The sequence below is a fragment of the Coenobita brevimanus genome, chromosome 78 (assembly GCF_032717465.1).
Source record: "Coenobita brevimanus isolate Jiangsu-jjx chromosome 78, ASM3271746v2, whole genome shotgun sequence".
Lineage (NCBI taxonomy): Eukaryota > Metazoa > Arthropoda > Malacostraca > Decapoda > Coenobitidae > Coenobita > Coenobita brevimanus.
The window spans coordinates 38,191,471-38,210,512 of record NC_137031.1 but is presented as its reverse complement, the minus strand read 5'-3'; the positions used below and the strand labels follow the sequence as shown (position 1 = coordinate 38,210,512).

At 39.5% G+C, this 19,042-nt stretch overlaps 1 protein-coding gene across 1 annotated transcript in view; it reads right to left on the bottom strand.

Moving 5' to 3' along the window:
- PAN2 (PAN2-PAN3 deadenylation complex catalytic subunit PAN2) overlaps positions 1 to 19,042 on the bottom strand; it is a 65,413-nt gene that overhangs the window by 27,450 nt on the left and 18,921 nt on the right. Inside the window, exons 9-14 of the mRNA XM_080279361.1 lie at positions 17,909 to 18,054; positions 13,381 to 13,477; positions 10,156 to 10,386; positions 8,324 to 8,569; positions 5,714 to 5,867; positions 259 to 432 (exon numbers count right to left, since the gene is read on the bottom strand). Of these exons, the coding sequence (XP_080135487.1) occupies positions 259 to 432; positions 5,714 to 5,867; positions 8,324 to 8,569; positions 10,156 to 10,386; positions 13,381 to 13,477; positions 17,909 to 18,054 (1,048 nt within the window). The remainder of the gene's footprint in view (positions 1 to 258; positions 433 to 5,713; positions 5,868 to 8,323; positions 8,570 to 10,155; positions 10,387 to 13,380; positions 13,478 to 17,908; positions 18,055 to 19,042) is intronic.

Below are 19,042 nucleotides of genomic sequence, written 5' to 3'. Positions count from 1 at the left end.
TCATTTTATGTTTCAGAGTATACAGCAGTATCAATATTTTATTTGTTAATTGGAGTTATGGAAATAAACAATAATTCACTTCACTACAATAAACAACAAGACTAAGCAATGACTTCCTAACTCACTGATGACATCTTCAGATTCCAACACACTTTCATGGAATATAATGTAAGCATCAAATGTTCACCTAAAATGCAGAATATTACTATCTGCAATTATCTACTATAGTACAGTAAATAGAAACTCAAATGACATTACCTTCGGTCCATTCTGGAAAGGTCAAGTTGACAAGGAGTGATGTGGTGTCTTTGTGTATCTCAAAGTGGCATTTGGTACATTTATTGATGCTGACCACATGAGATCCAAAAATCCTTGATATTGGGGAATGTTCCAACTTGTCCTGGTTCTGGATGAAATGACTTTCTTCTATTTCTGAAAAGGCCCAACCAAGCCTACATGACAAATCAGCTTAAATTAATTATAAAAGGTGCAAAACAGGCAATTTGTTTTATACCCTCCATACTTCTAGTTATCAATAATGCATTAGTGTGGAAGTACATAACTGACTGGAAAATTATGTCTAACCAGGGATTCTTCTGTTTAACAAAAGAACCTCGATTCTGACATTCATCATGTCTGTCAGAATGAGTTTATTAAGTAAGGAATTTGTTCCTCAGTTTATCTAGTCATGTTACTCAGAAAAGATATACAGTTATTGATATCCATAAACTTTCAGTATGATCATATCTTTTATTATTGTGACTACCAGATGGACATACTTAATTTGGAAGAAAAATCTCTCATTAGAGAAGTTTGAAACAATCCTCATCAATCCTTTGGAAATGATTCCCTGCTTTGCATTCTATTTTGACTACTGTGAGATATAGATGAGATACAGGATAGGGCAGTGGATGTTGGAGCGCCTTTAATGAGAGAGGGCAACATTTTGAAACTCCCAGTATTGTTGTTTGCTGATGATGCTGTATCGTTATATGAAGACGAAGGGGAACTGCAAAGCTTGGTGAATGAGTTTGGAAGTGTAAGAAACGGAGTCTAAACGTGAATGTAAAGAAAAATAAAGATATGGTCTTCGAAAGAAATGAAGTCACTGGATGTACAGTGATGTTGAAGGATGAGGATATGGAAAATGTAAGTGCATTTCAGTACCTGGATAGTGTGATGAGTAAGAATGGGAGTCTGGAGAGTGAGGTGCTTGAAAAGGTACAACAAGGAAGAAAGGTTGCTGGTTCTTTGAAAGCAGTAATGAGAAACAGGGAAATGAACATGAAAGTAAAAAAGTCGCTGCATGACAGTATTGTGATACCAACTCTTAATATATGGAAGTGAAGCTTGGACCTTGTTGGAAGGACACAAGTCAAGAGTGAGAGCAGTGGAAACAAGTTATCTGAGAGGAGCATGTGGAGTTACATGGAGAGACAGACTGACCAATGAGGAAGTGAAGAAGCGTTGTGGTGTGGACATGGATGTGATAGAAGGCAGTAAGAGAAATACACCAAAGAGGTTTGGCCACGTACAGAGGATGGTGAGCACGAGACTAATGAGGAGAGTGTATATGAGTGAGGTGGAGGGGGGTAGGGGGAGGCCAAGGATGAGATGGAGGGATGAAGTGAGGAGGTATATGGGGGAGGGGGGTGGGAACTGGGAAACAGGGTAGTGAAATAGCAGGGGACCGGGCGACATGAAGGCGATTTGTTTGTGGCCACCCCTTACAGGATAAAGGCATCTGGCAACAGACAGACAAACAGAAAAATTTATCATAGTCAATGTATTAATATATCACCATCATCCTACTCCACTTTCAACTTAATCTCTTGAGCCTGAGGATATCTTTCCAAAGCTATGTTGGCCACATACCTACCCTTCCATTCACCATTCTATTCTGCACTGCTGCACCAGGAGTGAAGGGGCCCACAATAGGTTACAGTGGATCAGTCACTACCTCTGAACAATATTACATGGGCAATAAAATGCAACCATCATAGATCTTTAAAAATAGGAGTATTCAGGCTGTAGGAGTTAATAAAAGATCATACTGCAGAGTTAGTTTTCAATTCATTACAGATGAATATCCTCTTAACCCATCACTATGATGAAATATTTTCTGTAAGTTTAGAGTTGCTGCTACAAACTTTTTCAGCTTATAAGACCACCCTAATGGTGAAAAAAGAGGCTAATGAAAGCAACATCAAACTCCTCTTGTTTCAAAAGTTTCTCTGAAGATGACTAAAAGCATCACCAGGTAGTAAAATTAAAATACATTAAATTTCCTCATTCTTGTTGTTGCATAAATCTAATCTCCCTGACTAAGGAAATCCACAGAACATAGGTAAAAAAACTGGTTCTGTGGGGCTGTCAAGTGCAATTAGGTACATACACTGTGAAGAGAACCAGCATTCCTTTGTGGTATACAATGCCTAAGATGAGTCAGACCAGGGTCCTTTCCCACCGTGAGATGAAGAGAATTATGAGGAGATTTGGCTCCCAAGTGGATGTCACAGCTGATTTGCTCCACCTAGGGTGCACAGTGACACCACATGGAGGCTCCTCACAAGTAGTTGTCCTTGTAGTGAAGTGATTAAATGAAATAACCAATACTATAAATTAAAAAAATCCACAGTTTGCCAAGTACATATGAGGTGTGTGATGCTGCATGGGGCCCACTTCCAGCTACAGTAAACTCTCAATCATCCATTGTAATAAAGCCAAGCCCTACGCCGAATAACGTGAAACACCGGATATTGCATGGTACTGCACCCCAACATCGGTTCTGCATTCGGCAATAAGCTGGATATTGTGTTACTATCCATCTTGACCCTCTACCCTGAAAACTTTTCCATGAGTAAAAGATGAAAACTAAGCATAAAACACAATAAAGTAATGATATAATACAGAAATACAGTAATAGAGCACTGCCTGGCTACCGATTACGAGCCAGTTAATACGCTCCAATGCCAGATGTTGCATAGAACCACCGGTTACGTCCCATTTTGACGGATATTGCTTTAACAGAGCCAAGCCAACAGCACCAGACATTGCACTGAGCCAGATAATTCAATGACGGATAATTAAGAGTTTATTGTACACTATGCTGGGTGGTAACCATATAACCAAATTTTGGCGCCTGGTGATTTAGTGGGTAATTATTGCGCTCCAATCGGATTGAGCCAGTGAGGGTTTATATGCAAGGGGTGGTTTGGGGGTGATTGCACATATAATGCCACTCAGGGATGAGAGGCTGGTTACTCTCATCTTAAATGTCGGGACCAACTGCCTAGCCCTGTGCTCCTACGCTCCTCATGGGGCAATGTAGGAATGGATGACGGATGGATAGATGGAAAAAGATATGAAAAATTCACATACATAAGGAAACGGTGTGGGCAGAAGACACTGATAGAGCAAGAGAGAAGTTTACTTCTTTTGTTGCTATTGGTTCACTTGGCTACTTTATTCAGGCTAACACCAAATGATTTTGTTCAGCTGAGAGAAATCCAAGCAGTCAAGGGCTTAAAACTATCTTGAGTTGTCTTTCTCTGCTACTGGTTCTCCTTAGAATTTTCTTGTGGCTAATACCACATAATTTTACTGTCAAGAGAAAGTTCTAGCAGTCAATAGGCTAAGAACACCATCTGCCTGGAAATTCTTACTTTCTTGAAGGGTTTAAAGCAGGGATGGGGAACCTTTCTCCTATTAAGGGCCATTAGGATCATTTTAACATCGTTTGCAGGCCATACAGAATTATCAACTTAAAATCAACTGCAGCCCAGTACATAATATACAGATAGATAGATAGATAGATACATACATACTCAATACATATATACAGTATATACATATACAGTATATTCATTCATGAGTTTATGAAATTGCATTTATGAATTGCCTCACGGGCCTGATCAAATGGTCTTGTGGGCTTTATACGGCCTGGAGGCCGGACGTTCCCCATCTCTGGTTTAAAGCATCAGGAAGAGACTGACAGAAATAACTGCTTGACTACAAACAATACAGCGATCCCTTGGTTATAACGCACAATTAGTACCAAGCCTAGAGCAAGATAAAGAAACTGTGCAAAAATGAACACAGAGAATCTGTGGGATTTATCTTATTTGGTGCTGGGCACCAACTCATAAACCCAAATTTTCCCTTCTACGACAATTTACGGTACATCCACTAAATATGTACATACAGTACTGTTATGGTATCAGAAACACACATGGGACTAGTTAGCTTAACAGAAAGTGACCAAAAAAAGGGCATTATAAGGAAGAAATACATACCATGGAGATACCTGTGATGGGCTTGAGGTATGGAGTTTTGAGGCTAGGAGGTGGATAGATAGTGCTCTCCACAACCTAGGATTAACTCCACGAGTAGGGCCTCCTCTCTGAATTCCTCAAAGCCATCAGAAACCACAGATACTGCACCACAGTGTTTTACAAAAGCACAGATCCACACGTTATAAGCATGTCATGTTTTCCACAGACGTGCAGATTTTTTTTTCTATCAGAAGAGTGGCTGGATTTTGTAATATAAGCACATTTTTCACTCACTTCTTCTGCCGGTCAGATGTTAACATCTATCGCCCCCTGCTTACCACTAGGAGGTGGAAGCAGGATTCTGAAGCAGGATATTTTTGGCCGTTTTGGGATAGCCATTTATTAATCTCAGAAATGGTGAAATCCACGCTGGAAACACACGGTTATATGTTTACTCTTGGCATGAAACGGAAACCCAAGGATCTTATATGGGCACATCTGCTTATCTCCCCTGAATCATACATGTACTGTGAGACGGCATACTTAGTCCAGTCTCTGTTAATTTGACAAGGAATTGCCAGTTGACCAGTACTCCTTATCTTCACATTGGCTGTTGCCTGAAGCTTTTTAAGTACATCCATGAAGACAAATATAGTTGGATGTGCTACACAGAACTGCTCATCGAAATGAGCATGGAAGGATTCAGCGGAACTGTTTGTACAGTACATTTTTGGTTTGAGGGGACTTCAGCCCAAAGCACTAATGGAGATCTTGACTTGGCTGTGACATAATTATCAACAAAGTCAGCAATGCAAGCATATCTGTCATTCTGTGGTGCATCTGTCATCAAATCATCGACAATGCAATCTTTGACATCTGCAGGGTCAATGAAATGAAGACCAAATGATATCTTCAGCCACTGGCCTATGTCATTGTTAATGTCTTTAGATTACTTACTTAGGCCCAGTTTTTGTATTTTTCACCACCATGCATGCCCTAAATGGAATCTGCAACATATGATGACTGTCTGGAAATACGTCTAGTTCACTGAGCAGACAGGCAAGGCTCGATAACTACCCTTAATGCGCTGAACATACAGTGAGGCAGTTCAACAACCGTGCTTCTCTTTTGATGGTATGTTTTGTGCGCTTTTCAAACATGGTCTCGATTTTCAATCCATGCTTTTGTAATACGCCCCTGCACCATCAATGTTGGCAGAAACCAGCAAGTCAAATGATACTGTACCTTTTAGTCGATAAATGTGTGATAACAGCAGAAGTACAGATTTTCAGCTTGCAGTGATAACAAAAACCGCTATAACCAAATGCATGATAACCAAGGGATCATTGTATATATATCCCCCAAAAAAAACATTTCAGATATTTTTTCAACAAATCAGCAATGCATCCTTGAACTGTGAAAAGTATTATATAACTTACTCTGTCTCTCTCTCTCCCCAGCAGAAGTGTCTGTGGATATTCTTAGCATCTGCAGCATCCTCTCGTCAAAGTTCTCAGGTACAGGCATAGCTGGATCCACTTTTTCCTCTAAAGTTTCCGAATGTAGCTGCTGCAGAACAAACCTATTCCAGCTCTGATTAAAAAAAAAAAAAGTACACTTGATATTATGATCTTTCAAAAGAGTATCAAATGGTTGGGAAATATTAATGTTTGTGTGTTTAATGGCCTTGTCCATCCACGGATATGTAGGCCTTTTCTCACCTACTGATGGCAAATACCCACAATACTGGATGCTATGTAGCTCCAGTGTTATTGCTGTACCATTAACTAGCAGCATAAGCAAAAGCTTTTTATCATCCATCATCATCCAATCCTATGTTGCCCCAAGAGGAGTGTAGGAGTCCGGGGCTAGGCAAGTTGGTTCTTGACATTTAAGATGAAAGTAACCAGCCACACTCAACCCTGAGTGGCACTACGTGAGCAATAAACCCCAACCACCGCTCAGATGTAAACCTTCACTGGCTCAATCCGACTGGAGCACCATAATTACCCACTTAAAAAAAAAAAAAAGATGAATATCCTTACTGTTCACCTAACCTTACTTCTAAGCAAACTGCCATCCAAGGTTAATGAGTTCAGCCTACCCCAATGAACACTTCCTACTGTGTAGGAGAAATTTGTTTCATTTACATCGGAAGGCTCCAACATACTTGCATGAGTCAGCCTTGGTTACCTTATGATGGCTCTCCATGCTGCTCGATCACTGGCAACTTCCCTATTCTGTCCTTTATTCCTGAGGTCACACTCAATGACATCCCAGATCTTTTCCGGTCTACCTCTCGCTACCCTAACGCTAACATTAACTTTCTGCACCCAATTATCAACCCCCATCCTCTCCACATGCCCAAACCATCTCAATCTACCTCTCCTCATCACAACACTAATACACTACAGTCCCATCCTCCCTCTCAATTCTTCCATCATAAACCTGGCCCCCCCTAAGCCTCACATGCTGGGACGCACTGCACATCCACTTAATCATTGCCATTTCTGTACATTTGAGCCTGCAAATATCCACCTTTACTGCCCTGGTCCTACTACCATACAGCATTACACTCCAACACATACTGCATACAAAGATCCCTTAGCATGGAGGGAGAGCCCTCTCAATGTCAGGAGAGGCAACAGCTCCCTGAAATTCTTCCAACCACTCCTCACTCCAGCCACAAAGCTAGCTCCTGCCCCACCTCCAGCACATAACATGTCTCCCAAATAACAAAACTCTTCCACACACTCAAAAAACTCACCAGCAAGTTCAATCCTTTCACTCTTGGCAATCTCCACATGCTCTACCCAACACACCACAAATTTGATATCAGCATTATCTTGCAGTCGACCTCTAATACTACTACATCTCTTATGCATCCACTTATCAAAAACACTGCACAAGATGGAATTACTTCCAATGCCCTAGTGGCACTGTCCCCAACCCTAGATACCATCACTTTTGTTTTATCTGCATTTACTCTTAAGCCCTCATGCCCCACACCATCTCTTCATTTCCTAAATCTTTCTTCCGCCTCTCTTTTATTCTCTGCAATCAACACCAAATCATCAGCATACAACATCTCCCACGGGAGTCCATTTCTGACGTCGCATGACAGGGCTTCAAGTACCATAATAAAGAACAAGGGGCTCATGACTGACTCCTGATGCACACTAATATTCACAAAAAAGCTCAAGCAAAACTCCATTCACCCTTACCTGGGTGCGAGCATCCACATACAGCATGTTTAGTCTCAGTCAGGAATCTCACTGTGTTAATATGTTGAGGCCTCTACCAGGGAGTACTGGATAGGGCCTGCAACCAGACTTTGGCCAACAGGAGCTATATCCTTCCCTACGTGGCATTATGTGGGCAAAAACTCCAATCATCCCTTGAACCTGAACCTTTATGAGCCACATTTAGCTGGAGCATCTTAACTTACCAGACCACCAAGCACCATCCCATGTCTTGGTCATGGCTACCATTCAGTGTAATACAATAAATGGTGTCCTAGAATACAATAAATCATTTGGCTCGTCATTCAGTGTACAGTAGAGTGAGGCATCTTCACCCATTACATTATTCTGCATTCCGTAATGTTCCAATCTATTCTGAACAATGAATAAGTGTCAAAATTCTTTGTCTTGACTTAAAAGTGCACTATAATGAATTTCTACTCCACTGTTGCTATATACATACATATATACAAAAAAACAATGCTATGTTTCCTCTTATGGAATCCTCATTTTACTGGGGTTGGCTATGGTAAGCTGAAGTTTTCTATGAACTGGGAACTTAAGCCAAGTGTCAAAAACAAATTACTTCCCAACAGTTGGGAAAAAAAAATTGGTAACACTGTTAGAATCTCAGCTTGGACTTTGGCTCTACATTTTGACACTCAGAAGAAAGATCACTGAGTGCCTGTACTTGTGGCTGAATTATTCCTGCCAAAGAGTGATCAATGTTTGGCAGATTACCAAGTTTGTACCCACATTCCACCTCCAGGCTGTTACAGGGGAGGGGAAAAACAAAAAAAATCTTACCTGGATCTTAGAAGCAAAGTTAATCTTTGCTCGATTATCTTGATCTGAGAGGGTAAGGCTCATGGCAGAAGCCTCAGGGATGGTTCTGAAAGCTCTCAAGAAGTTTGATGCATGACAAGGTATACCCTGGCCCATGCTCACATCAAGCATATGGAACAGGAAACCAAGTTCACACACCAGGCAGAATTCTCGGTCACAAAGGTGAGACATCATCAGCGCACGAAGTGGCTCTATATAATAAAACATCTGAAAAACATGCTTATTTCAGTATAAAATTTATGATTCTTAATGTATTTATTTTGATAAAGGTTAACCTAGTAATCCTACAACAGAGTTGGGGTGACTCATAATGCACAAAATATAGCAGCATGTGAGAAATTAACAGATGTCCACTGCAAACACAAACTTAGTATTGTGTATCCACTCTTCCTATCATCCAATATATTACTGTACCATCAGGAGTACAGAGGCCCAAGTCTACACTACTTAAACCAGATGGAGGCAAGAGGGACCAGTTTAACATCCCTGAGTAGAATCATGTAAGCAATTAATCCAAACCATTCCTTGGATGTGAACTCCCATGGGCTACATCTGGTTAAAAGAACCTAACTCACTAAATCATCAAGCATCCACTTGGTTATAAGGTAGTCACTTTACATTGTAAATAGTTTCTTAGACTAAAAATTAAAATGGGGTGCAAGGGGATTAAAAGTATCATCATCATCATCACCACCATCTGGACCTCCTTTCCCACCCTATGGCAGGGTGAGGAGTACTACCATCCAGACAGCCAAAGTTTGCCCATTTCAATGGACCACATTTCTATTTACTCCTCATTCAAGCCCTCAAAATCCTGACTCCATCTGATAAGCTGAAAAGCTTTCACCACATTCTATAGTTTCACATATACCTATCTGACAGAGTCAGTCCAAACACTGTCACATTAAAAAGGGGTGCCAAATCCCTGGTCATGCACTTCGCACAAAATTCATCCAGCCAGCTCGATCTCTTATCAGTCCCTTAGCCTCATGAACTTACATACCTCTCTTCCTCACACACTCATCAACCATATCCCACCACCTTCTTCTTGGCCTACCTTGCCTCCTCCCTCCTTTAAATCTGCTCAGATATACCTTTTTCACCATTCTATTGTCATCCATTCTCTCCACATGACCATACCATCTCAGTACACTCTCTTCAATTCTGGTGTCCACAGACTTCCTGAATCCACATCTTTCATGAAACGCATTATTCCGTATCCTATCCTCTGTATTCCACATACATTCCTCAGCAGTCCCATCTCCACTGCTATGTACTGTATAGCCAACCTCACAGCATTAAGGCTAAAATGTGCATTGGGTAAAAATTGCGCCAAAACAGTATCATGTGTTAAGAGCAATCAGTAATTATGACAAGTTCAGTTATCACACAACCATGGGATGGCAAAGGTAGGTGTGATTATAAAGCAAATATTTATGTTCATACAGCAAGAGACATCCACACAAAAATTGCATAAACTAGTAAAATAAAGTCTGGCCAATAAAACAGAATGCCTGACATTCCATAAAATCTTAATTATACACAGTATGAAGCACAATAATGTAATCCCCTATCTACAAACTTTAAAAAAAAAACATTTCAAAAAAGCCCAATATATATGTATGCTACTCTACAAAAAATAAACAATCCTGTCAATAACTCATTCTAATAGGAAATTTGGAAATATTGTACCACGCAATTGTCCCCACCTGTTACCAGAACATCTTCTATCTATAACCATAATGATATTTATAACATGAAATAATACACATCATATATATACTGTACTTTACCTGCAGCATAGGATTGCAGTATGAATTTGGGAGAGACATTTCGAGTCCTGAGAAACTGGTTCTGTTGTACTGGTCATAGTCGAAATCATCCATGCCATGCTTGCCATACTTCAGTTCTATTTTTCTGTACCTCCATGGAACATGGACAATGATGCCTTCTTCATTTTTCCCTGGCTGGTTTTCATTTGTACTTGATTTTGGGCCTTTTGTACGATTAAATTTGTAGGGTACCTGAACAAGAAAATACAGTATATCAATGAAAACTATTGTATATTAAACAGGTGATTCAAAGTGCTCCAATATAGAGATGCACATGAACATTTTACTTATCAACACCTGAAAATGCAGAATTACTATTACACATATACTTTGTTATAGGTGAAATACAGGTTACTTTACACTGCTCTGTCTCAGCCCATGTGTGTTTGTGCTCAATGCAATCACTTCTGGTTTCATAGGTTTTCATATGTTGTACACTGTTTGCACTACGGCCCTAATTATGCTACAGATCAGGGCTCTTGTTTGGCGAGCCACAGCTCGCAAATGCGAGTATTTTTTCCCTTCAGCAAACAAATTTTACATGCAAGTCGCCTTTTGGCGAGGAGAAAATACATCCACTTCAAAACTCAGTGAAATACAAAATAAGTAAATCTTACTTAAATGAACAAAAATGCAGGTTGTGATCGATTATTAAGTCTTTCCTTGTTGTCACTGTGAATGTTTAAAAACTCATTATATGATTCTAATCATCACAATGCGTAAATAAATAAATAAATTTACTGCTCATGAAATATTTCGGCTTGCAGTTAGTTTGGCTACTAAAAATTTATTTGGCTCATAAATCTGAAACCTTAGGAGCCAAATGGCTCGCAACCATCGGCAGTTAGCAAGAGCCCTGTAGATTTTATGCTTTCAAATACCTTGACCATTTGCAATTTAGTCAAAACATGTAAAGACACTTTAAATGAAAATCACAATTAAGGTAAAGCAGCACACCTAGTTCAGCATTCCACCTTCGACAAATATCAGCCTAAAAAAAAAAATAAATAAAAAAAAATAAAAAGTGCTTTTAAACAGTCAATCCTCTGCTTCTTTGGAGGGAAAACACACACACACACACACACACACACACACACACACACACATATATATATATATATATATATATATATATATATATATATATATACATAATCTCTTTCCTTCCATCCTCTATTGTCTTTCTTTCCTTCATTCTCTCCTTGTCCTTCTGCCTACTGATGACTTTACACTCCCTCTTCTGTCTTTTTTTCCTTTATTCTTTCCTTTTCCTTCTGCCTGTGGGTGACTCTACACTGAGTGACGAGCCAAATGGTTTCCTTTACACTAGGAAACCATTTACTACGTTGGGTGGTAACCATATAGCCAAATTTTGGCACCTGGTGGTTTAGTGGGTAATTATTGCATTCCAGTCAGATTGAGCTGGTGAAGGTTTATATCCAAGGGGTGGTTGGGGTTGATTGCTCATGTAATGCCACTCAGGGATGAGTGAGGCTGGTTACTCTCATCTTAAATGTCGAGAACAACTGCCTAGCCCCGGGCTCCTATGCTCCTCATGAGGCAATGTAGGATTGGATGATGGATGGATGGATGGATAGATGGATATATATATATATATATATATATATATATATATATATATATATATATATATATATATATAAACAACATATATGAGTGTGCCTTGTCTCTCACCAACTCTTTTATGCCTTATCTTCCTTGCCCCTATCACTTTCACTTTGTAAACCACAAACATAGGGTCCAATAAACTGCTGTGCCATTCCCTCCCCACTCTCATGTTGGCATTACCAAGCATCTCTTTCTTAATAGCACATAATCAGCTGGGTTCCTTTCAAAAATTCTCTCCAATCTCTCTCTTTACCATGTATATTTGTGTTATTTCTTTAAGAAATATGGATTATTAATGTATATTACCATTACATCATCATCAACATGCAAATCTCCTTTTGCATCCTAGGGTCAGATGAGGTACAGTCCAGACAGCCAGAAAAACACTGACCGAATGAGATACTAACCAAAGTTTGCCCAACTGAATGAGCCACACAGCCATTAACTTGCCATCCTAGACCCAAATAAATGTATATTCCCTCTTGCTGTAAAATATTTCAAAATGATCTACAAATATGAAGCTACAAAATGCGGTGAAATTTTTTTGGCCTATCAGCTGGAGCCAGAATTTCAAGGGCTTGAATGGTGAATGAATGGAGGTGTGGCCCACTGAACTGAGCAAACTTTGGCTGTCTGGACAATGCTGCTCCTCACCCTGCCATGGGGTGGGAAAGGAGGTCCGAATGATAATGATAATGATGATGATGAATCTACAAATGTAATTCATTCATTCAATCATCACCTACTCCTATGTTGCCCCATAAGGAACATAGGAGTCCAGGGCTAGGCATGTTGTTTCTGACATTTAAGATGGGGGTGACCAGCCTTGCTCATCCCTGAGTGGCATTACGTGGGCAATAAATCCCAACCACTCCTTGAATATAAACCTGCACCAGCTCAACTCGACTGGAGCGCCTTAATTACCCACTAAACCACCAGGGGCCATAATTTGGTTATATGCTTACCACCCAGCGTAGTAAATAGTTGCCTGGTGTACAGGAAATCATTTGGCTTGACACTCAGTGTAGACAGAAGAAAGAGGACAAAATGAAGGAGAAAAAGACAGAAGAGGAAGGAAGGAAAAAAAGGAAGGAAGAGAGGAAAGGGCAGTCACCCAAGAGCAGCTCTACATCAAGTGAGAGGATGGTGAATGCCCCACCTATTCTGTCACCCCCATTTAAATGATAATGAAACCAACAGCAGTCAACACACCAATGCATTCTCAAATTGAATTTTAGATGGCAGTATCAGAAAATATAATTTATAACCTGCCAAACAGTTATTAACCTCAGCTCTTCACAATAGGCTGTTAAGAAAATCCCTTTCACGATCTTTAAAAATAATAAGCCTACTTATATTTTAAAGAGGAAAGGTTGTTCATAAACATCTGACATCTAAATGTAATTAGATGCAAGTACGAAGGGTATTAAGAGAATAGTCTGAGGAGCAAAATACCTAGTGTAGGTATCCTTCAATCTGCACTAAAATCTACATAAATGTATCAAACCAAAATTTTCTGATAACAAACACATACTTAAATCTGTTCTGTATCCATACCTGATTCCTCCTCCTGTTATGTAAGTTCGGAGCATAGCCAATGGAGCCCACAACTTTCATGCTTTGAAGGATGGCTGGGTCAATAGGTGGTGTTGGTCTGTTAAAGCAAATGTTTAAATGCTAGTTTTCCCACACCAACATTAAGATCCTGTAATCAAGAAGTACTGTAAAGTACAGTGAAAGATGCAAAGAGACAAAATGAACTTTGTACTGAATATATATATGTATGTGTCAAGGTTGCCAAGCACAATCAATGAACCCTTGATTTAGTAAACAGACTATAATGGACACTTTCGGCATTTCAAAAAGATGTCTCACATTTCTTATAAGTACTGCTTGGCATCCAGTCTCCTTACTTAACAAGCACTCATCTCTCAGAGCTAGACTACTATACATAAGACCATCCAGTCTGACCAGAACCCTTGACAGATAATCATTACTGAACTTTTCCATGGCCAATCTGTACAGTATATTAATTCTGACTTTTTTTTTTTTTTTTTTTAAATACTGTATTACCCTATAAACATGCCACCTGTGGGTTCAGCATATTTTTTCAGTTTAATGAAAGGATGGATTATTCATTCATTCATTCATCATCCAATCCTACATTGCCCCAATAGAAGCGTAGAAGCCCGGGACTAGGCAAGTTGGTCCTGATATTTAAGATGAGAGTGACCAGCTTCACTCATCCCTGAGTGGCATTACGTGAGCAATAAACCCCAACCACTCCTTGGATATAAACCTTCACCGGCTCAATCCGATTGGAGCTCTGTAATTACCCACTAAATCACCAGGCGCCAAAATTTGGTTATATGGTTACCACCCAGCGTATTAAGTGGTTTCCTGGTGTACAGGAAACCATTTGGCTTGTCACTCAGTGCTGAGTCACACACAGGCAGAAGGAAGAGGAAAGAATGAAGCAAAGAAAGACAGAAGAGGGAGTGTAAAGTAACCCGTAGGCAAAAGGATGAGGAAAGAATGAAGGAAAGAAAGATAGAAGAGGATGGAAGGAAAGATGGATGGAGGAAAGGATAGGGCAGACACCCGAGAGCAGCACAACATCCAGAAGATATATTCCATAGAGGAATGGGGGTGACAAAGTAAACCATATATGGTAAGTAAAAATAATGGATATAACCAGCTTCCAGCTGTAAGATACTTTATTTCTTCCCATTTACTCCATTATAGAGGAGATTCACTGTACCTTCATACTAGCCAGACAGCTTTATTAGAAGTAAGTGATGATCATCATCATCATCATCATCCAGACCTCCTTTCCCACCCTAGGGCAGGGTGGGGAGTAGCAATGTTCAAACAACCCAAAATTCCCCAGTCCACTAGGCCACGCTTCCATTCACTCAACATTCAAGCCCCCAGAATCCTGACTCCATCTGAAACGCCAAAAACATTCACCACGTTCTGTAGCTTCACATAAACGTCTCCGACAGAGTCAATCCAGACATTGTCATATTAAAAAGGGGTGCCAAATCCCTGATCAAGCACTTCTCCTCACAATATTCATCCAGCCAGCTCGATCTCTTGTCAGTTCCTAGCCTCACCAACTTCCAAACCTCTCTTCCTCACACCCTCATCCACCATATCCCTCCCCCTTCTCCTTGGCCTACCTAGCCTCCTTCCTCCTTCAAATTCATTCAAATATACCTTTTTCACCACTCTATTGTTATCCATTCTCTCCACATGACCATACCATCTCAGTACACTCTCTTCGATTCTGGTGTCCACCGACTTCCTCACCACATCTTTCATGAATCACAATATTTTGTATCCTATCCACCCTCTGTGCTCCACATACATTCCTCAGCAGTCCAATCTCCACTGTTCTCACTCTTGACTTTTCATTTTTATATCACACCATAGTCTCACATCCATATGTTAAAGTTAGGCACTAACACTCCTTCATGTAAGCCTTGTGCAGCTGCAACACTCAAGCCTCTGTTTCTTATTAAGGCCTTCACTGCACCAGCTACTTTCCTTCCTTGTGTCACTCTACTTTCCACTTCTTTTGCACATTTTCCTCTCTTTTCTATCACTGTACTGTACCCACGTATTTGAACTCTCTCATCCATTCCAGTCTTTCTCCATTCACGGTAACATCGCACTGGGAATCATCTTCTCTCTCAATAACCATCACTTTACTCTTTTCTACATTTGCTCTCAAGGCACGACGCTCACAGACATCAGCGAAACTTTACACTGGTCTACTAAGTTTTTGTCTGGTATTTGCAAGTAGTACTACATCATCAGCATACAAAAAATATGAGATATTCCATCCATTCACCCTTCATTACCAACATCATCCCCCTCTCCATTACTTGTGTTTTTACTCTCATTACCACATCCATATATATATTGAACAACCACGGGGACATCACACAACCCTGCCGCACACCCACACCAATAGTGAACCATTCACTTGGATGCCCATAAACAATTACACATGCTTCACTTCCAACATAAAAACTCTTGATGGCACCTAGCAGCTTATCATCTACTCCATACATGTGCAAAACCTTCCACAATCCTTCTCTGTCTACTTTGTCGTATGCTTTTTCCAGATCCATGAATGTTATAAACACCTTATAATTAAACCAGAATTAAACCAGATGAATTATCCCACACAGGAGTTGAGGTAATATATTTTACCATACAAGTAAAAATTGTGGCATCTACCAACTTCTGGCAATAACTGACTTAGTTTCTTCATAATTACTCAATTACAGAAGGGATTCACTCTATTTTCATACTAGCCAGGCAACTGTATTACAAATAATTAAAATCCTGTAACTACATGTTAAGGTAGGGAAAACAGAAAAGGAGATAGTGAACTGAATCCCCCACATTCTAGAATTCTCCACTCTGAACTACATTTTCTGCAATCAAATTACAGATAACATTCTGACTATATACAAAAGTACTGTACCCAAATTGCAAAGCAAATCTCTGAATCTACAATTTTGCAATGCAAATGTGCATACAATACTGTCAGTACTAAAGTGTGGCATTCATGGCATCCTGTCTGAAGGCTGCCTCAGTCCAGTATTACTCTTAGCAGTGCATGAAGTTTAAACATTACCTGGATGACTGTGTCCTGCAAGTATTTATAACTGCTTGTTGCCACAGTGGAAAAGATTGAACATTATTTGTTCATGCAACATTTTTCCTAACATCACGTGACTCTACAATGAGTTACATGCTATGTGGTTTCCTGTACGGGTACTAACAGAAACCACTGACTGCAACGAACAGTAACCATATAACAATCAAGTCAACATTTAATCACTTCATTTGTTTCACTTATAAAGGCCCCAACAAGCTTGCATGCATCAGTCTTGGTTACTTAATGATGACTCTCCACACTGCTGAATTTCTAGCAGCCCCTATATCCAGTCCCTTAACTCTAAAGTCACTTTCTATAACCATCACACACACACACACACACACACAGAATGATATCCACTTAAACTGTAAAGTGCTTCCTTGGTGGGAAATGAGGTCGGGATTAAGATGACAATGATGTTTCAGTACATTCGGCAGAGGGAAAACTGTATCTAAAGAAAACCAAAAAATCTATTCTAATACTATAATGGATGACAGGAACCATGGATATATGGTACAGGCTGTATTCCCATAAATCTCAGTTCTCTGAGCACATTCCCAAAAGCATCTGACCATGTAAGCACAGTCAGACCTATATAAGCTAATAAAAGGTGCAACATGATGCTTGTGTCAGAGAATATTATGTAATCTCATCATGAGTGGTTTGCCTATAATGAACATACGTACCATGCTAATAATCACCACCATCACAGCCCATCCAAGAGATTGGGTGGGGTAGCAGGGAGATCCAGAAAAATATAAATAACGTAGAACTACTAAACCCCAGAGAAATGGGCTAAACATCATTCACACACATCAACCACATCCTCAAAATTCAAATTTCAACTCTCATGCTGATTTTTTTTTTTTTTTTTTTTTTTGCATATTTTCTTTATAGATACACTTCACACATACTAACAAATGTGGGACACATTCAGTTTGTTAACAACAAGGAAAAAAAAATGGGGGAGGGGGGGGCAAATCCCATGTTATGTTCATTTCCACACATACTTCATCCACCCATTGCAATCCCATGTAACTTCCTGTGCTGCAAATATTTCCATACACAGTTTTCTCATGTACTATATATAAATACATATATAAAAATGATGCTATGTTTCCTCTTAAGTATCACCCATTTGGGGTTTGCCAAAGTTCAACTGATGCCTTCTATGGACTGGAAGTTAAACCAAGGGCCAAGACCTGCTAATAGCTTTCCAGAAGTTGCTGGATGCTGTTGGAAAATAGAAATCTATGTGAAAGTCTCACCTTGGACTATGACTCAGCCAGTGGTTAAAAGTTTCCTACCTATGAGTGATGTTTATGTGGCTAGTTACTAAGACAGTAGCTACACTTCACTCTTACGTTAGTACTTTCCAAAGTCAGTGGTAGCTATTCATACTTCCAGTACCTGTATCGAACTTTCATATACTGCTCCGGCCAGTCAGATAAGAGGGGGCTGCTGGGATAGTAAAGAGGAATTGAAGCCAAGGAGGAGGTCTCATCAGTCAGAGGAAGTGTGTGGGTCTGATCTGGTAAATCCCACATGACTGTTTCCTGAAAGTTAAACAACAAACATTACTTGGTGATACTATGAAATGACAATCCTTCAAAGTAACTAGAGACATTTTTTTTTTTTTTTTGGGGGGGGGGGGGGACAAAAAAAAAAAAAAGAAAAAGAAAAGCACCTGTATTTTCGTAATAAAATCAGGGTTCATAATGACAAAATCAAGATACAGTGGGCCCTTGTTTTACAATGATGATAATTTGAAAAAAATCCATCGCATAACAATTTGGCATACAGTGTACTGTAAAATGCCATAACTTCGGACGGCGTCCAAACTTCGGACATTTTGCAAAAAAATGTAATAATTCAAGTTTATTGGAAAAGAGTGCGATATTTGCAAAAAATAATGATGTGGGTAGGTAGGGTAATCCTCTAAGACTATTATGTATTAATCCTATTAAACTAGCTTGAATATGTGTGGGTGAAAAAAATTCGTGAATCCATTGGAAAAAATAACTGAATTTTCTTCCCCTGCAAAACTTTGTTCACACAGAAAAAACAGTTTCAATTGTAAAAAAGTGAACAGTATGATTATATGTAGAAAAGTGCTGTAAGTACTGGGAAGTAAACTGTTTCAAAATATATGCATGGATAATCTTGCTATGCCTGCTTTAATGAAGACTTCTTTATTTTGCAGAAAAAATTCCTAACTTCGGACAGACAAATTATTTGAGCCAAATAAAGTCCAAACTTCGGACAGACAATAATATTAATGGTAAAGTGATGCTAATTATATAAACAGAAAAACATGGCTAAAACAGCGAAATCTCCTATAAAGAGGAAAAGAGCCTACACAAGTAAAGTGTCCAAATGTGCCCTGGAAAAGGCTAAAGATGACATAAATAACAAGAACATGAGTGTGCGCAAAGCAGCTGAAAAATATAAATTAAAAAAGAGCATATTACATGATTACCTGATACAAAAACATTGCAAACAAGTGGGATGTAATACTTCATTGAGCCATGATGAAGAGTTACT